Genomic DNA, 17298 nt, shown 5'->3' with positions numbered 1-17298 from the left:
AACATGTTGTGTCCCACCGCAAGCATGTTGTGTCCCACCGCAAGCATGTTGTGTCCCACCTCAAACATGTTGTGTCCCACCGCAAGCATGTTGTGTCCCACCGCAAACATGTTGTGTCCCACCGCAAGCATGTTGTGTCCCACCGCAAACATGTTGTGTCCCACCGCAAACATGTTGTGTCCCACCGCAAACATGTTGTGTCCCACCGCAAACATGTTGTGTCCCACCGCAAGCATGTTGTGTCCCACCGCAAACATGTTGTGTCCCACCGCAAACATGTTGTGTCCCACCGCAAGCATGTTGTGTCCCACCGCAAGCATGTTGTGTCCCACCTCAAACATGTTGTGTCCCACCGCAAACATGTTGTGTCCCACCGCAAACATGTTGTGTCCCACCGCAAGCATGTTGTGTCCCACCGCAAGCATGTTGTGTCCCACCTCAAACATGTTGTGTCCCACCTCAAACATGTTGTGTCCCACCGCAAGCATGTTGTGTCCCACCGCAAACATGTTGTGTCCCACCGCAAGCATGTTGTGTCCCACCGCAAACATGTTGTGTCCCACCGCAAACATGTTGTGTCCCACCTCAAACATGTTGTGTCCCACCGCAAACATGTTGTGTCCCACCGCAAACATGTTGTGTCCCACCGCAAACATGTTGTGTCCCACCGCAAACATGTTGTGTCCCACCTCAAACATGTTGTGTCCCACCGCAAACATGTTGTGTCCCACCGCAAGCATGTTGTGTCCCACCGCAAACATGTTGTGTCCCACCGCAAGCATGTTGTTTCCCACCGCAAACATGTTGTGTCCCACCGCAAACATGTTGTGTCCCACCGCAAGCATGTTGTTTCCCACCGCAAACATGTTGTGTCCCACCGCAAACATGTTGTGTCCCACCGCAAGCATGTTGTGTCCCACCTCAAGCATGTTGTGTCCCACCGCAAGCATGTTGTGTCCCACCGCAAGCATGTTGTGTCCCACCGCAAACATGTTGTGTCCCACCGCAAACATGTTGTGTCCCACCGCAAACATGTTGTGTCCCACCGCAAACATGTTGTGTCCCACCGCAAACATGTTGTGTCCCACCGCAAACATGTTGTGTCCCACCGCAAACATGTTGTTTCCCACCGCAAACATGTTGTGTCCCACCGCAAGCATGTTGTGTCCCACCGCAAACATGTTGTGTCCCACCGCAAACATGTTGTGTACCACCTCAAACATGTTGTGTCCCACCGCAAGCATGTTGTTTCCCACCGCAAACATGTTGTGTCCCACCGCAAGCATGTTGTGTCCCACCGCAAACATGTTGTGTCCCACCGCAAACATGTTGTGTCCCACCGCAAACATGTTGTGTCCCACCGCAAGCATGTTGTGTCCCACCGCAAACATGTTGTGTCCCACCGCAAACATGTTGTGTCCCACCGCAAACATGTTGTGTCCCACCGCAAGCATGTTGTTTCCCACCGCAAACATGTTGTGTCCCACCGCAAGCATGTTGTGTCCCACCTCAAACATGTTGTGTCCCACCGCAAACATGTTGTGTCCCACCGCAAACATGTTGTGTCCCACCGCAAACATGTTGTGTCCCACCGCAAGCATGTTGTGTCCCACCTCAAACATGTTGTGTCCCACCGCAAGCATGTTGTGTCCCACCGCAAGCATGTTGTGTCCCACCTCAAACATGTTGTGTCCCACCGCAAGCATGTTGTGTCCCACCGCAAGCATGTTGTGTCCCACCGCAAACATGTTGTGTCCCACCGCAAACATGTTGTGTCCCACCTCAAACATGTTGTGTCCCACCGCAAACATGTTGTGTCCCACCGCAAACATGTTGTGTCCCACCGCAAACATGTTGTGTCCCACCGCAAACATGTTGTGTCCCACCTCAAACATGTTGTGTCCCACCGCAAACATGTTGTGTCCCACCGCAAGCATGTTGTGTCCCACCGCAAGCATGTTGTGTCCCACCTCAAACATGTTGTGTCCCACCGCAAGCATGTTGTGTCCCACCTCAAACATGTTGTGTCCCACCGCAAGCATGTTGTGTCCCACCGCAAACATGTTGTGTCCCACCGCAAACTGTTCTGTAACACGATTCACTATGAAACCCTGCCAGACAGACACACTCTGGTAATAGATAGTGAGAGGTGGAAAAACAAAACGGCATGGTCCCCACCCGCGAGCTTCATTGACAAACACAGAGATAGAACTTAGCTAGCCAGCTAGTGATTTTGGACCCTGATAAACAGTGTGTAGCTTGTGCCTCATTTACCACTGTTTGACAGCTTGCTGATGAAGTTGTAGACATGTTCTCAGAAATCAGTCCTGAGCACAGCCAGCAGCAGCTAGCTCAATACTATCTAGAGTGCACTGACTATAGTTTTCATGGACATTGTTTAACTTGAGAAATGCAACAAACACCAAAGCACATTTCCAGCTAGATTTAAATTGCGCAACTTAAGGGCCGTCCACACCTAGAACGATTTTGTTTTTTTGATTATTATTATTTGTGTACTTGTTTGACATTTTAGCTGCAATGTTCGGAGCTACTAACACAAGTATTTCACTGCAATAACATCTCCTAAACTGTGTAAACGACCAATAAACTTTCACTACATTTTTTGGTTTGATAATTATAACGACAACTATTTTTTAAAGTTTGAATTCCAGTGAAAAGGAGCATTCACACTACAAGGAACTACAAACAGAGGGGAGACGATAACGAGTGCTATCATTTGGATCACTTTCAGAGCAATTTTTTCCCCCCCTGTCCCCTGTGACGATTAAAACGTTGACGACCAATCAAAAATGTTTTCGATTGGTTCTAGGTGTGCGAGGCTGCTCGGCGAGGAGAGGAGGCAGAGAGCACTGCCTGAATAACTGGGCATGTGTGGGCATACCGCTGTTCACATGAATTATAGGATGTCCAGGGAGAATGATGATTGGATGGTGATGATACATTGATAAGATTCCAAACGAGACCGTTATAAAAATGGAAATGACTTGCAAACGCCTTGATTAACGACAACGAGGCATGCAACAATTAACACACTGACAAAAATATGCGCTGACCAAATGGCGTTTGTACTTGTATTGCTATACAGTTAAATAGGAGTTTCTATATAATACTCATTACATGTACTTTTAGTATTACATGTCACTGTGACAATGAAAACATCCCTAAAGCATTGAATGGTGTGCAAATGTTGTATACAGCGTGCAGTAGAATGCATTGATCAGTTGATTGACAGGTGTAGCCTACTGTACAGTGATAAGCTCTAGTGTGGAAGCTTGCCAACGTTTTGGTGTTTCTTTTGTCATACATTTGTATTTTTACCCCCCTCCCCAAGGAGGCCTCATTCTAAATAAGAAGTTGTTCTTAATTAACTGGCCTAGTTAAATAAAGCTTAAATAAAGGTGTTTTACAGTCAAGTATAGTTTATTATTATCGTCCTTGGTGTGGATGGCAATGTGACAGTGTAAGGGGTTTACACAGTCTAGGAGGTCGGTCATAGGCACCTCAGGCCCTTAAGACCTCGGAAAAAACTGCAAAATCAATGACAGACTTCCTGATTTATCTTGATCTTTATCTATTTTTAAACGAAATGTTGCTACCGTGATTGAAGACAGACAAACAACAATAACCACTAGGGTACAATATAGCGAAAAGAACACAGCCACATCGAACCACAACCCCTAGACGCAACTCTTGTTTTTCTTGAGCGGCAGAAAAGTCCAAGCGGAATCGGCGAGTTCAGCCGCACTTTAAGTCCTGCATTTAAAACTTGAACGTGTGTGTGATGGAACATGTGTGTAGGTGGCCTGATACCATTCCACGTGTGTGTGTATGTGTGTGTGTGTATGTGTGTGTGATGGAACATGTGTGTAGGTGGCCTGATACCATTCCATGTGTGTGTGTGTATGTGTGTGTGTGTATGTGTGTGTGATGGAACATGTGTGTAGGTGGCCTGATACCATTCCACGTGTGTGTGTATGTGTGTGTGTGTATGTGTGTGTGATGGAACATGTGTGTAGGTGGCCTGATACCATTCCATGTGTGTGTGTATGTGTGTGTGTGTATGTGTGTGTGATGGGACATGTGTGTAAATGGCCTGATACCATTCCATGTGTGTGTGTATGTGTGTGTGTGTGTATGTGTGTGTGTGCGTATGTGTGTGTAAGTACGTGCTTTTCTTGACAGTAGGGCTACTGTAATCCATACAGCACAAGAATCAACATATAGGTCATCCAAATCTCTCTAGTGAGATGGAACATACTGGCTTCTCTGATTTGATACAATATCTAATCAATCCTACTGGCCTTCAACGTACACACACCCTCATTACTGCATCCAGGTTATGATGGGACAATATCGATCAACAGCATGACTGAAGTGCACACACACACACACACACACACACACACACACACACACACACACACACACACACACACACACACACACACACACACACACACACACACACACACACACACACACACACACACACACACACACACACACACACACACACACACACACACACACACACACATCAATCACTGCAGGTTTATAAAGTTGGTAATGAAGCCTTTACTATAGATTCACACACATGTACAAGCAAAGGCAATGAGGAAGGGAGAGAAAGAGAGGAGAAAGAGAGAGAGGGAGGGAGAAATAATGTGTGTTGCGTGGGCGAGGGAGAGGGAGAGAGAAAGAGAGGGCGAGAGAGAGAGAGAGAGAGAGAGAGAGAGAGAGAGAGAGAGAGAGAGAGAGAGAGAGAGAGAGAGAGAGAGAGAAAGTGAGGGAGAGAGAAAGAGAGGGCGAGAGAGAGAGAGAGAGAGAGAGAGAGAGAGAGAGAGAGAGAGAGAGAGAGAGAGAGAGAGAGAGAGAGAGAGAGAGAGAGAGAGAGAGAGAGAGAGAGAGAATGAACGAATGGTAAAAATTAAAAGAGATAAATCAATGAACCTATTCCGTGGCTGACTCATGATAACGAAAGCAATTTATTAGGCCGCTCTTTCTCCCTCCATCCATTCCCTCTCTCCCTCTGTCCTATTTCCCTCTGTACAGCTCTCCCTCCGTCCTTTATACCTCCGTCCCTCTCTCCCCCCGTCCCTCTCTCCCTCCGTCCACTCTCCCTCCGTCCACTCTCCCTCTGTCGTCCTCTCTCCCTCCGCCTCTCTCTCCCTCCGTCCCTCTATCCCAACGTCCCTCTCTCGCTCCATCCATCCCTCTCTCCCTTCCTACTTTGGCTGTGGCCTGATCTTATTCTCTCCATTAATACCTACACCTTTCCTCTCATCAGACGCTAACAATTCTCTTAAACACAATAAAACACTCGTTTAGGGTTGTTTGTTTTGCACCCTCGTTTCCTATGCTTCCCTCTCATTTGCATATTAATCACAGGGTCATTTCCTGCTAGGCCAAAACACTGGTTGTTATATCTACTGATATGATATACACCTGGCATAGCCATGATCAATCTCTCTCTCCCTCTCTCCCTCTCTCTCTCGCTCTCCCTCTCCCTCTCTCTCTATATCCTCTCTCCTTTCTCTCTCTCTCTCCCTCATCACTCTTCAACTTCTGCCAGATCCAGTGAAGTAATTGAGTTGTTATTCCTGTTGAACTGTGGTTTAGAAGCATCACTCATCACCCAGTATCATCCATCACCTCCTACCCAGCACTATAGGAAGAGTTACAGGTTACAGGAGGATGCAGAGTGATGTGACAATTTGATCAGTCTTTCCTGGAGCCAATGAAACAAATGGTTGAAAGATATTGGTTGAGACATTATTTCTGGTAGGAAATGCCAGTAGATGCTGCAGCTCCTCCCAACATAAAGCCTATAGAGATGTGTGATCCACTCTTTAGTAGCTTGAGTAGCTTATAGAAACCACCAAATGTAATTCCATTCTGAGGTTCAGTCTGCTTCCTGTAGCCTGTCAACAGTTTGAGTCTGCTTCCTGTAGCCTGTCAACAGTTTGAGTCTGCTTCCTGTAGCCTGTCAACAGTTTGAGTCTGCTTCCTGTAGCCTGTCAACAGTTTGAGTCTGCTTCCTGTAGCCTGTCAACAGTTTGAGTCTGCTTCCTGTAGCCTGTCAACAGATTGAGTCTGCTTCCTGTAGCCTGTCAACAGATTGAGTCTGCTTCCTGTAGCCTGTCAACAGTTTGAGTCTGCTTCCTGTAGCCTGTCAACAGTTTGAGTCTGCTTCCTGTAGCCTGTCAACAGTTTGAGTCTGCTTCCTGTAGCCTGTCAACAGTTTGAGTCTGCTTCCTGTAGCCTGTCAACAGTTTGAGTCTGCTTCCTGTAGCCTGTCAACAGTTTGAGTCTGCTTCCTGTAGCCTGTCAACAGATTGAGTCTGCTTCCTGTAGCCTGTCAACAGTTTGAGTCTGCTTCCTGTAGCCTGTCAACAGTTTGAGTCTGCTTCCTGTAGCCTGTCAACAGTTTGAGTCTGCTTCCTGTAGCCTGTCAACAGTTTGAGTCTGCTTCCTGTAGCCTGTCAACAGATTGAGTCTGCTTCCTGTAGCCTGTCAACAGTTTGAGTCTGCTTCCTGTAGCCTGTCAACAGTTTGAGTCTGCTTCATGTAGCCTTTCAACGTTGTATTGACACAGAGCACATATCAGCTATGGCCTGGGTGACGGTAATGCTAGCTGGAAGGAAAGAAAGAAAGAAAGAAAGAAATAAAGAAAGAAAGAAAGAAAGAAAGAAAGAAAGAAAGAAAGAAAGAAAGAGACAGAAAGACAGAGTCACTGCCTGGCAAGGTAACCTTCTGACATCTTTTATTGAATGTTGCCTCTCCAGGTTCCACTTTAACACTTAGATACTGGGGTCTGAGCCCCAGCATGGGGTGTTTGTGTGTTTGTGTGTTACTGATAACCGCCATTACCGATCCGAAGTGTGCTGAGCACTTGCTGAGAGAACATATGTTACTCACTAGCACCCTGGGTGTGTCTCGCCACAGATGGATGGCCAGGGTCCTCAGCCCAGAGAGGCGTCTGTGGAGATGCCTGAGCGGCTTTATGGAGCGGAACACTCCTGAAGAGAGGCAGGGTGGCACCTCCAGAACACACACACACACACACACACACACACACACACACACACACACACACACACACACACACACACACACACACACACACACACACACACACACACACACACACACACACACACACACACACACACACACACACACACACACACACACACACACACACACACAGATGTATGCAAAACATACACACAGTGGTCATATGCGTGTGTCCAACATGATATCCACTAACATTACAAATACAAGGGGTTTCAGTCATTTAGATGTGTGTGTCCCTGGCCTGTCTGTGAGAATGTTTCTGACTGAATGATGACTGGGCATCTGGAATGGTGCACTATTCACTCCTTTTAATCAGAGCCATATGAGGCTGGTCAAAATTATTGCACTTTGTTTGGAATATGTTGCCATGGGAAAAACTCTGGAAAAAGTTAGAGAAGTCTCTGTGAATAAAGATGGCTCTCTGATCAGCCACACCCAACCATTACATCTGTTAATATCCACACTGAGATATTGAGTTGGCTGGGTTATAAAGCCTGGCCTGTATCTATTAAAAGACCCCAGTCACTCACACAATACCAGCTGCCAAGCGTCATATGAGCAGACACGCCAGCGAGACATCACACACACACACACACACACACACACACACACACACACACACACACACACACACACACACACACACACACACACACACACACACACACACACACACACACACACACACACACACACACACACACACCCACACGCACACCCTCCATAGACACACACACACACACACACACACATCCTCCATACACACACAAACAGACGTCAGACAAAGCTTAGCAAGGAAAAGCCGTCACATATGGGGAGTAATCACATTACTACACAGGCAGCATAGGAGGATGACTGCCAGCAGGGTGGGTCCTCAGCCAGGCCTGATGTGTGGATTAGAATGCAGGCTACGCACACACACACACACACACACACACACACACACACACACACACACACACACACACACACACACACACACACACACACACACACACACACACACACACACACACACACACACACACACACACACACACACACACATTCTCACATACACACACTCTCAATGAACAGACACACACACATACACACACTCTCAATGAACAGACACACACACACACACACATTCATGCTTGTGCATACATACAATACACATGCAAAAAAAAACACACACACACAAACACACACACACCCAGGCAATAGAGCTAGGGCGGTCCTGTGTGCGTGTTCAACATGAGAATAACACCAGAATGGAGATCTTGCTGAGTTCATGATGCTGAGTTCACAGTTCATCAGACTGAGTTCCTGATGCTGAGTTCACAGTCCATCAGGCTGAGTTTATAGTTCATTATTCTGAGTTCATATTTCATCATGCTGAGGTCATAGTTCAAAATGCTGAGTACATAGTTCATTTTATTTATTTGTATTTTTTTATTTCACCTTTATTTAACCAGGTAGGCAAGTTGAGAACAGGTTCTCATTTAAAATTGCGACCTGGCCAAGATAAAGCAAAGCAGTTCGACACATACAACAACACAGAGTTACACATGGAGTAAAACAAACATACAGTCAATAATACGGTAGAAAAATAAGTCTATATACAATGTGAGCAAATGAGGTGAGATAAGGGAGGTAAAGGCAAAAAAAGGCCATGGTGGCGAAGTAAATACAATATAGCAAGTAAAACACTGGAATGGTAGATTTGCAGTGGAAGAATGTGCAAGGTAGAGATAGAAATAATGGGGTGCAAATGAGCTAAATAAATAAATACAGTAGGGGGAGAGGTAGTTAATTGGGATAAATTATTGTTGGGCTATGTACAGGTCATGACTCATCATGCTGAGTTCATAAAGATGAGTGCATAGCTCATCATGCTGAGTTCATAGTTCATAATGCTGAGTTCATAGTTCATCATGCTGAGTTCATAAAGATGAGTTCATAGCTCATCATGCTGAGTTCATAGTTCATAATGCTGAGTTCATAGTTCATCATGCTGAGTTCATAAAGATGAGTTCATAGTTCATCATGCTGAGTTCATAGTTCATAATGCTGAGTTAATAGTTCATCATGCTGAGTTCATAGTTCATCATGCTGAGTTCATAGTTCATAATGCTGAGTTCATAGTTCATAATGCTGAGTTCATAGTTCATAATGCTGAGTTCATAATGCTGAGTTCATAGCTCATCATGCTGAGTTCACAATTCATAGTGCTGAGTTCATAGTTCATAATGCTGAGTTCATAGTTCACCATGCAGAGTTCATAATGTTGAGGACATAGTTCATAAAGCTTAGTTCACAATTCATAATGCTGAGTACATATTTTATAATGCTGAGTTCATAGTTCATAATGCTGAGTTCACAATTCATAATGCTGAGTACATAGTTCATAATGCTGAGTTCACAATTCATAATGCTGAGTACATAGTTCATAATGCTGAGTACATAGTTCATAATGCTGAGTACATCAATCATAATGATGCGATCATAGTCCTGAGTTCACAGTTCATCATAGTGAGTTCATAGTTCACTATGCTGACATCACAATGCTGAGATCATAGTTCATAACGCTGAGATCATAGTTCATTATCCTGGGTTCAGAAGGCTGAGTTAATAGTTCATAATGCTTAGTTAATAGTTCATTATGCTGAATTCATAATGAGGAGATCATAGTTAATCATAATGAGATCATAGTTCATTTAGATGAGTTCAAAATGCTGAGTTCATAGTTCATAATTCATCACGCTGAGTTCAAAGTCCATAATACTGAGTTCATAGTTCATCACACTATTTTCATAGCTCAACATGCTTAGTTCATAATGCTGAGTTAATAGTTCATCATGCTGAGTTCATAGTTCAAAATGCTGAGTTCATAGTTAATAATGCTGAGTTCATAGTTAATAATGCTGAGGTCATATTTTCATAATGCTGAGGTCATGAAGCTGAGTTCATAGTTCATCATGCTGAGTTCATAATGTTGAGATCATAGTTCATTATGCTGAATTAATAATGCTGAGTTCATAGTTCATAATGTTGAGGACATAGTTCATAATGCTGAGTTCAAAGTTCATCATTCTGAATTCATAGTACATCATGCTGAGTTCATAATGTTGAGATCATAGTTCAATATGCTGAATTAATAATGCTGAGTTCATAGTTCATCATGCTGAGTTCATAGGGCATCATGATGAGTTCATAGTTCATCATTCTGAGTTCATAGTTCATCATTCTGAGTTCATAGTTCATCATGCTGAGTTCATAATGGTGAGTTAATAGTTCAATATGCTGAATTAATAATGCTGAGTTCAGAGTTCATCATTCTCAGTTCATAGTTCATCATGATGAGTTCATAATGCTGAGTTCATAGTTCATCATTCTGAGTTCATAGTTCATCATGCTGAGTTCATAGTTCATCATTCTCAGTTCATAGTTCATCATGCTGAGTTCATAATGCTGAGTTCATAGTTCATCATGCTGAGTTCAAATTGCTGAATTCATAGTTGATGATGCTGAATTGATAGTTCATAATGCTGAATTCATAGTTATTTAAGCTGAGTTCATAGTTCATCATGCTGAGTTCATAGTTCATAATACTGAGTTTATAGTGCTGAGTTCATAGTTCATAATGCTGAGTTCATAGTTCATCATGCTGAGTTCATAGTTCATAGTGCTCAGTTCATAGTGCTGAGTTCATAGTTCATAGTGCTGAGTTCATAGTTCATAATGTTATGTTCATAGTTCATCATGCTGAGTTCATAGTGCTGAATTCATAGTGCTGAGTTCATGGTTCATCATGCTGAGTTCATAGTTCATAATGCTGAGTTCATCATGCTGAGTTCATAGTTCATCATGCTGAGTTCAGAGTTCATCATGCTGAGTTCAGAGTCCATCATGATGAGGTCAGTTCATAGAAGAGATAGACACCTGAAGCACACACACACACACACACACACACACACACACACACACACACACACACACACACACACACACACACACACACACACACACACACACACACACACACACACACACACACACACACACACACACACACACACACACACACGCAGTCTGAATTCAGTTCCGCTCTGCTCCACTGTCTCTCTCTCAAAGCTGTTATCATACAGAAGCTAATGAATTAACACACTAGTCAGATGCTGACATCCTCTCCTCTCATTTGCCCCCCTCCTCTCTCCATATCTCCTTCCTTCATCATCCTCTTCCCTCTTTCCATGAAGTGCTCTTTCTCCGTTGTCTGCTGACACTTTTTTGCACCCCAAGGTCAGACTCATAATTGCCAAACATAATTTAACCGTTTTTGGACAATCTAGGGCCATTCTAATTAACACGTGAATATTAAAGTATTTCTCCCATGACGACAGTTAGCCTGGCCACGCACACACACAAACATCACACATTCCCACACACACACACACACACACACACACACACACACACACACACACACACACACACACACACACACACACACACACACACACACACACACACACACACACAAACACAGACACATCCCCCTCACACACAGACACATACCCCTCACACACACACACATCCCCCTCACACACACACACATCCCCCTCACACACACACACACACACACACACACACACACACACACACACACACACACACACACACACACACACACACACACACACACACACACACACACACACACACACACACACACACACACACACACACACATCCCCCTCACACACACACACACACACACAATAGGACTAGAGACCAACAATTGTTCTCCTCTCAGTTCAATTCAAGGTGTGCAGAAAGTCTCAGAGGGTGTGCCACATATAAAAGTGTCCTCTCAGTTCAATTCAAGGTGTGCAGAAAGAGTCAGATGGTGTCACATATAAAAGTGTCCTCTCAGTTCAATTCAAGGTGTGCAGATAGTCTCAGAGGGTGTCACAGATTAATGTGTCCTTTCAGTTCATTTCAAGGTGTGCAGAAAGAGTCAGAGGGTGTGTCACATATAAAAGTGTCCTCTCAGTTCAATTCAAGGTGTGCAGATAGTCTCAGAGGGTGTCACAGATTAATGTGTCCTTTCAGTTCATTTCAAGGTGTGCAGAAAGAGTCAGAGGGTGTGTCACATATAAAAGTGTCCTCTCAGTTCAATTCAAGGTGTGCAGATAGTCTCAGAAGGTGTCACAGATTAATGTGTCCTCTCAGTTCATTTCAAGGTGTGCAGAAAGAGTCAGATGGTGTCACATATAAAAGTGTCCTCTCAGTTCAATTCAAGGTGTGCAGATAGTGTCAGAGGGTGTCACATATAAAAGTGTCCTCTCAGTTCAATTCAAGGTGTGCAGATAGTGTTAGAGGGTGTCACATATAAAAGTGTCCTTTCAGTTCATTTCAAGGTGTGCAGATAGTCTCAGAGGGTGTCACATATAAAAGTGTCCTCTCAGTTCAATTCAAGGTGTGCAGATAGTCTCAGAGGGTGTCACAGATTAATGTGTCCTTTCAGTTCATTTCAAGGTGTGCAGAAAGAGTCAGAGGGTGTGTCACATATAAAAGTGTCCTCTCAGTTCAATTCAAGGTGTGCAGATAGTCTCAGAAGGTGTCACAGATTAATGTGTCCTCTCAGTTCATTTCAAGGTGTGCAGAAAGAGTCAGATGGTGTCACATATAAAAGTGTCCTCTCAGTTCAATTCAAGGTGTGCAGATAGTGTCAGAGGGTGTCACATATAAAAGTGTCCTCTCAGTTCAATTCAAGGTGTGCAGATAGTGTTAGAGGGTGTCACATATAAAAGTGTCTATTCAGTTCATTTCAAGGTGTGCAGATAGTCTCAGAGGGTGTCACATATAAAAGTGTCCTCTCAGTTCAATTCAAGGTGTGCAGATAGTCTCAGAGGGTGTCACAGATTAATGTGTCCTTTCAGTTCATTTCAAGGTGTGCAGAAAGAGTCAGAGGGTGTGTCACATATAAAAGTGTCCTCTCAGTTCAATTCAAGGTGTGCAGATAGTCTCAGAAGGTGTCACAGATTAATGTGTCCTCTCAGTTCATTTCAAGGTGTGCAGAAAGAGTCAGATGGTGTCACATATAAAAGTGTCCTCTCAGTTCAATTCAAGGTGTGCAGATAGTGTCAGAGGGTGTCACATATAAAAGTGTCCTTTCAGTTCATTTCAAGGTGTGCAGATAGTCTCAGAGGGTGTCACATATGAAAGTGTCCTCTCAGTTCAATTCAAGGTGTGCAGATAGTCTCAGAGGGTGTCACATATAAAATTGTCCTCTCAGTTCAATTCAAGGTGTGCAGATAGTCTCAGAGGGTGTCACATATAAAAGTGTCCTCTCAGTTCAATTCAAGGTGTGCAGATAGTGTCAGAGGGTGTCACATATTAATGTGTCCCCCTGAGAGAATGCCTATAAAGAGAGTTCCACCCTGGGAGCTAGATGGCCATTCTACACACACAACACACACACACGTGCACACACACGCGCGCACACACACAGGTGTGTTACCTGATGCTGCTCATACTTCCACCGGTCTCAGAGCCCAGCTTGCATCTCTCCAGCTGGGTGGCTACAATCTGTCTCTCTGCCTCCAGCTCACGGGTCAGCCTCTCAAACTGCAGCTCCTTTCAGAGAAAGATAGATAGACACAAATGAACACACAGATCCAGCATGCATCACTACACGGACACACAGCTTGCAGGTAAGTCTCAACAATGTAACTGTTTTTCTACTGTGAAAATCTTCAAGGGAAGAATTACGTGTGTGTATGCATGTGTGTGCAACAAGGTCTCATGTTTTTACCAGTTTTACTTCAGATTCGTTGACGTTTATCCACGTTTCTCAAGACGTCAAATTCCGTAGTTGGTGCAAACGTCAAATTTCAACGTTTTTTTTAGTTAAGGGTTAATGTTTTTGATAGGGCTAAAAACATTATGCTTAGACACTCATTCTGAATGGTTAAGGTTTTGGATAGGGTTAAAACATTAAGTTAAGACACTCATTCTGAATGGTTAAGGTTTTGGATAGGGTTAAAAACAAAAAAGTAAAAAACAACTGTGATTGAACTTTTATTTAATTTAATTTAATGGAACCTTTATTTAACGTGCAACCTTTGGATCCAGAGTCATGTGACCCATTTGCCTCTCCCGTCGACAACGCCCCAGCAAAGCCCAAGCCTACTTGATGGTAGAAGCGCTCACTGTTGCCCCCAGTGTTCGATTTGAAAGGCATTTCCCAGCGTCCTTAGGACATGGACAGACGTCCAATCTTGAGCGATCTGGCTGGTGTGTGTACGTGTGGATTGCAACAGCTGATGCATAAGGTCTTTAAGTGACTTAATGGCTAACATTAACATTAACAGCTTATTGTAAAATAGACACAAATTACTTATTCGAAATTCAGGGCCAGCACATGAAAAAGTCAACTTTTTCTTGTGTATTACATGTTTTTAATCACAATGCATTTGTGTACATTACACAAATTACAATTTGTTGAGGCTAACGTTAGCTAGGCTAGCTAGGTGGCTAATGTTAGCTAGGCTAGGGGTTAAGGTTAGATTTAGGGGTTAAGGGTTAAGGTTAGGCAACATGCTAGCTAAGTAGTTAAATAGTTATGGTTAGGGCTATTAGCTAACATGTTAAGTAGTTGCAAAGTAGCTAAAAAGTAGTAAGTAGTTACAAAGTTGCTATTAGCTAAAATGCTAAAGTTGTCCGTGATGAGATTTTTACACACAACCTTTGGGTTGCTAGACTTTCACATTGTCACGGCCGATGCTGGAAGAAGCGGAACAAGGTGCAGCGTGGGGAGGGTACATATTAATTTTATTAAGAATGACGCCAACAAAAACAATAAACAATACAAAAACGACCGTGAAGCTTAAGGGCTACAGTGCCACAAACAAAGACAATTACCCACACAGAAAGGAGGGAAAAGGGCTACCTAAATATGGTTCCCAATCAGAGACAACGATAGACAGCTGTCCCTGATTGAGAACCATACCCGGCCAAAACAAAGAAATATAAAAACATAGAAAATAGAACATAGAATGCCCACCCAAATCACACCCTGACCAAACCCAAAATAGAGACATAAAAAGCTCTAAGGTCAGGGCGTGACACACATCCTCCCCGACCAACCTCCTTCCTATAATTTCTATCTTAAGTAACCTACTCTCTTTATCTGTGATTGACATTCACTCTATACAGAATCATGAACTGCACACAAAAAAAAAACTTTTTCATGTGCCTGTCACAAATTTCCAATAAGCAATTTGTGTCTATTTTACAATAGTCTGTAATACAGTGTTGTATTGGCAGTCCTCCATATCTCCAACGCCATCAGCTAGAACTACATCTGATGAGGTTCACACTGGAAACCTGTGTGTGTTTGGTTTAATCACTGCCAGGCAGAAGCAGATCGATAGTGCACTGATCTCTACACCTATGAATGGGTTTGTGTGTGTGTGTGTGTGGAGTCCGTGTGTGCAGTGTGTGTGTGTGTATGTGTGTGTGAATGTGTGTGTGCGTGCACCTCTGTGTGTATGTGTGTGTGTGTATGTGTGTGTGTGTATGTGTGTGTGTGTATGTGTGTGTGCGTGCACCTCTGTGTGTAAAGTGTGTGTGTGTGTATGTGTGTGTGTGTATGTGTATGTGTGTGTGCGTGCACCTCTGTGTGTAAAGTGTGTGTGTGTATGTGTGTGTGTGTATGTGTGTGTGTGTATGTGTGTGTGCGTGCACCTCTGTGTGTATGTGTGTGTGTGTATGTGTGTGTGTGTATGTGTGTGTGTGTATGTGTGTGTGTAAGATTGATTTTTGAAAGCCATTTGAGGTGCTGAATGAGTTGATCCCCTGACACAATCTGAAATCCCACCCCCACCCCAAATCCCTTCTTTTCCCCCCACCCCAACACATCAGCCCAGTACACCCCAGCTCAAAGCCCTCTCCTCCTCTCCCCCTCATCTCCTCTCTCCAATTCCCTCCTCTGCTTTCCTGTCTACCCTCTCTTTCACCATCCCTTTCCTCTCCTCTGCTTCTCTCCTTCTCCTTTCCTTTCCTCTCCGCTTCTCTCATTTCCTTTCCTTTCCTCTCCTCTGCTTCTCTCCTTTCCTTTCCTCTCATCGAGCGAGAGAAAGATCACACCAAAACCAAATCAGAAGAGGAAAAAATCTCAAAATGGAAACAGACCAGAAATAAACCCCTATCAAAAGTCTTTACAATGAATCGACTACCATCTGAGTCAGAGAAACGTCAGTCTGGGAAACTGTCAGACTAAAAGCACCTGCTTTGTTCCCCAAAGATCTTCATCAAATCTCAAGATCCACCTATTTCTTGCTCGAAAAAACCACTCCAAAACCCCAACAGAAAGTCCCTCGATCATAATTACATCCACCATACTCCGGAAGAGGCATACCTTTTGATTGGTCTGCTTTGCAATGCATTGCCCCACATTAACATTCGTGTGAGAGTTTGTGTGTGCGCGCACACACGAAAGTGACCAGGATTGGATTCCAACACACTATGTGAGTGTATGTGTACACACGAAAGTGAACAGGATTGGATTCCAACACACTATGTGAGTGTATGTGAACGCACGCAAGTGTGTGTGTCTACGAGAGCTGAATAGAAGAGAACAGCAGTGCAGCCAGCCACAAAGGTCGCTATAGCAACAGTAGAATCCCCCAGAAACCCCTCTGGGCATCGTTCATCAGCTCAACTTTGTTCGCAGCAACAGGAGTGGTTGGAAATGGTAAGTGCATTTGGGGTGAAATGACAGTCAAGTGTGTTTGAGATGAAGACAAAGTTGTCAACAGTTTATAAACCTAAAGCTGGTGTCACTGTGGGTGGTAACAGAGATAGAAGAGGAGTCCTATCTCCCCATTCAGGACAGAGTCCCCCTGGTATTAGGTCAGAGTAAAGTGGCCAATCTGCAGCTAATAACAGACGGTTTTGGGACAGAGAGAGTGTCAGGCCATTAAAAAGAGAAGTGCCGTTGTCCTTTAAAGTTTTATTTATCAGAGAGAGAGAGAGAGAGAGAGGGAAAGAGAGAGAGATAGAGAGAGAGAGGGAAAGAGAGCGAGAGAGAGAGAGCGAGAGAGGGAAAGAGAGCGAGAAAGAGCGAGAGAGAGCGAGAAAGAGCGAGAGAGAGCGAGAAAGAGCGAGAAAGAGCGAGCGAGAGAGAGCAAGAGAGACAGAGAGAGAGAG

General features: G+C 44.0%; 1 protein-coding gene across 1 annotated transcript in view; it reads right to left on the bottom strand.

The window, feature by feature from the left end:
- LOC139531541 (catenin delta-2-like) overlaps positions 1-17298 on the bottom strand; it is a 571014-nt gene that overhangs the window by 379019 nt on the left and 174697 nt on the right. Inside the window, exon 3 of the mRNA XM_071328059.1 lies at positions 13607-13722. Within this exon, the coding sequence (XP_071184160.1) occupies positions 13607-13722 (116 nt within the window). The remainder of the gene's footprint in view (positions 1-13606; positions 13723-17298) is intronic.

Source organism: Salvelinus alpinus, chromosome 10 (assembly GCF_045679555.1).
Source record: "Salvelinus alpinus chromosome 10, SLU_Salpinus.1, whole genome shotgun sequence".
In the NCBI taxonomy this organism is placed as follows: domain Eukaryota; kingdom Metazoa; phylum Chordata; class Actinopteri; order Salmoniformes; family Salmonidae; genus Salvelinus; species Salvelinus alpinus.
This window is presented reverse-complemented; position numbering and strand designations above follow the sequence as displayed.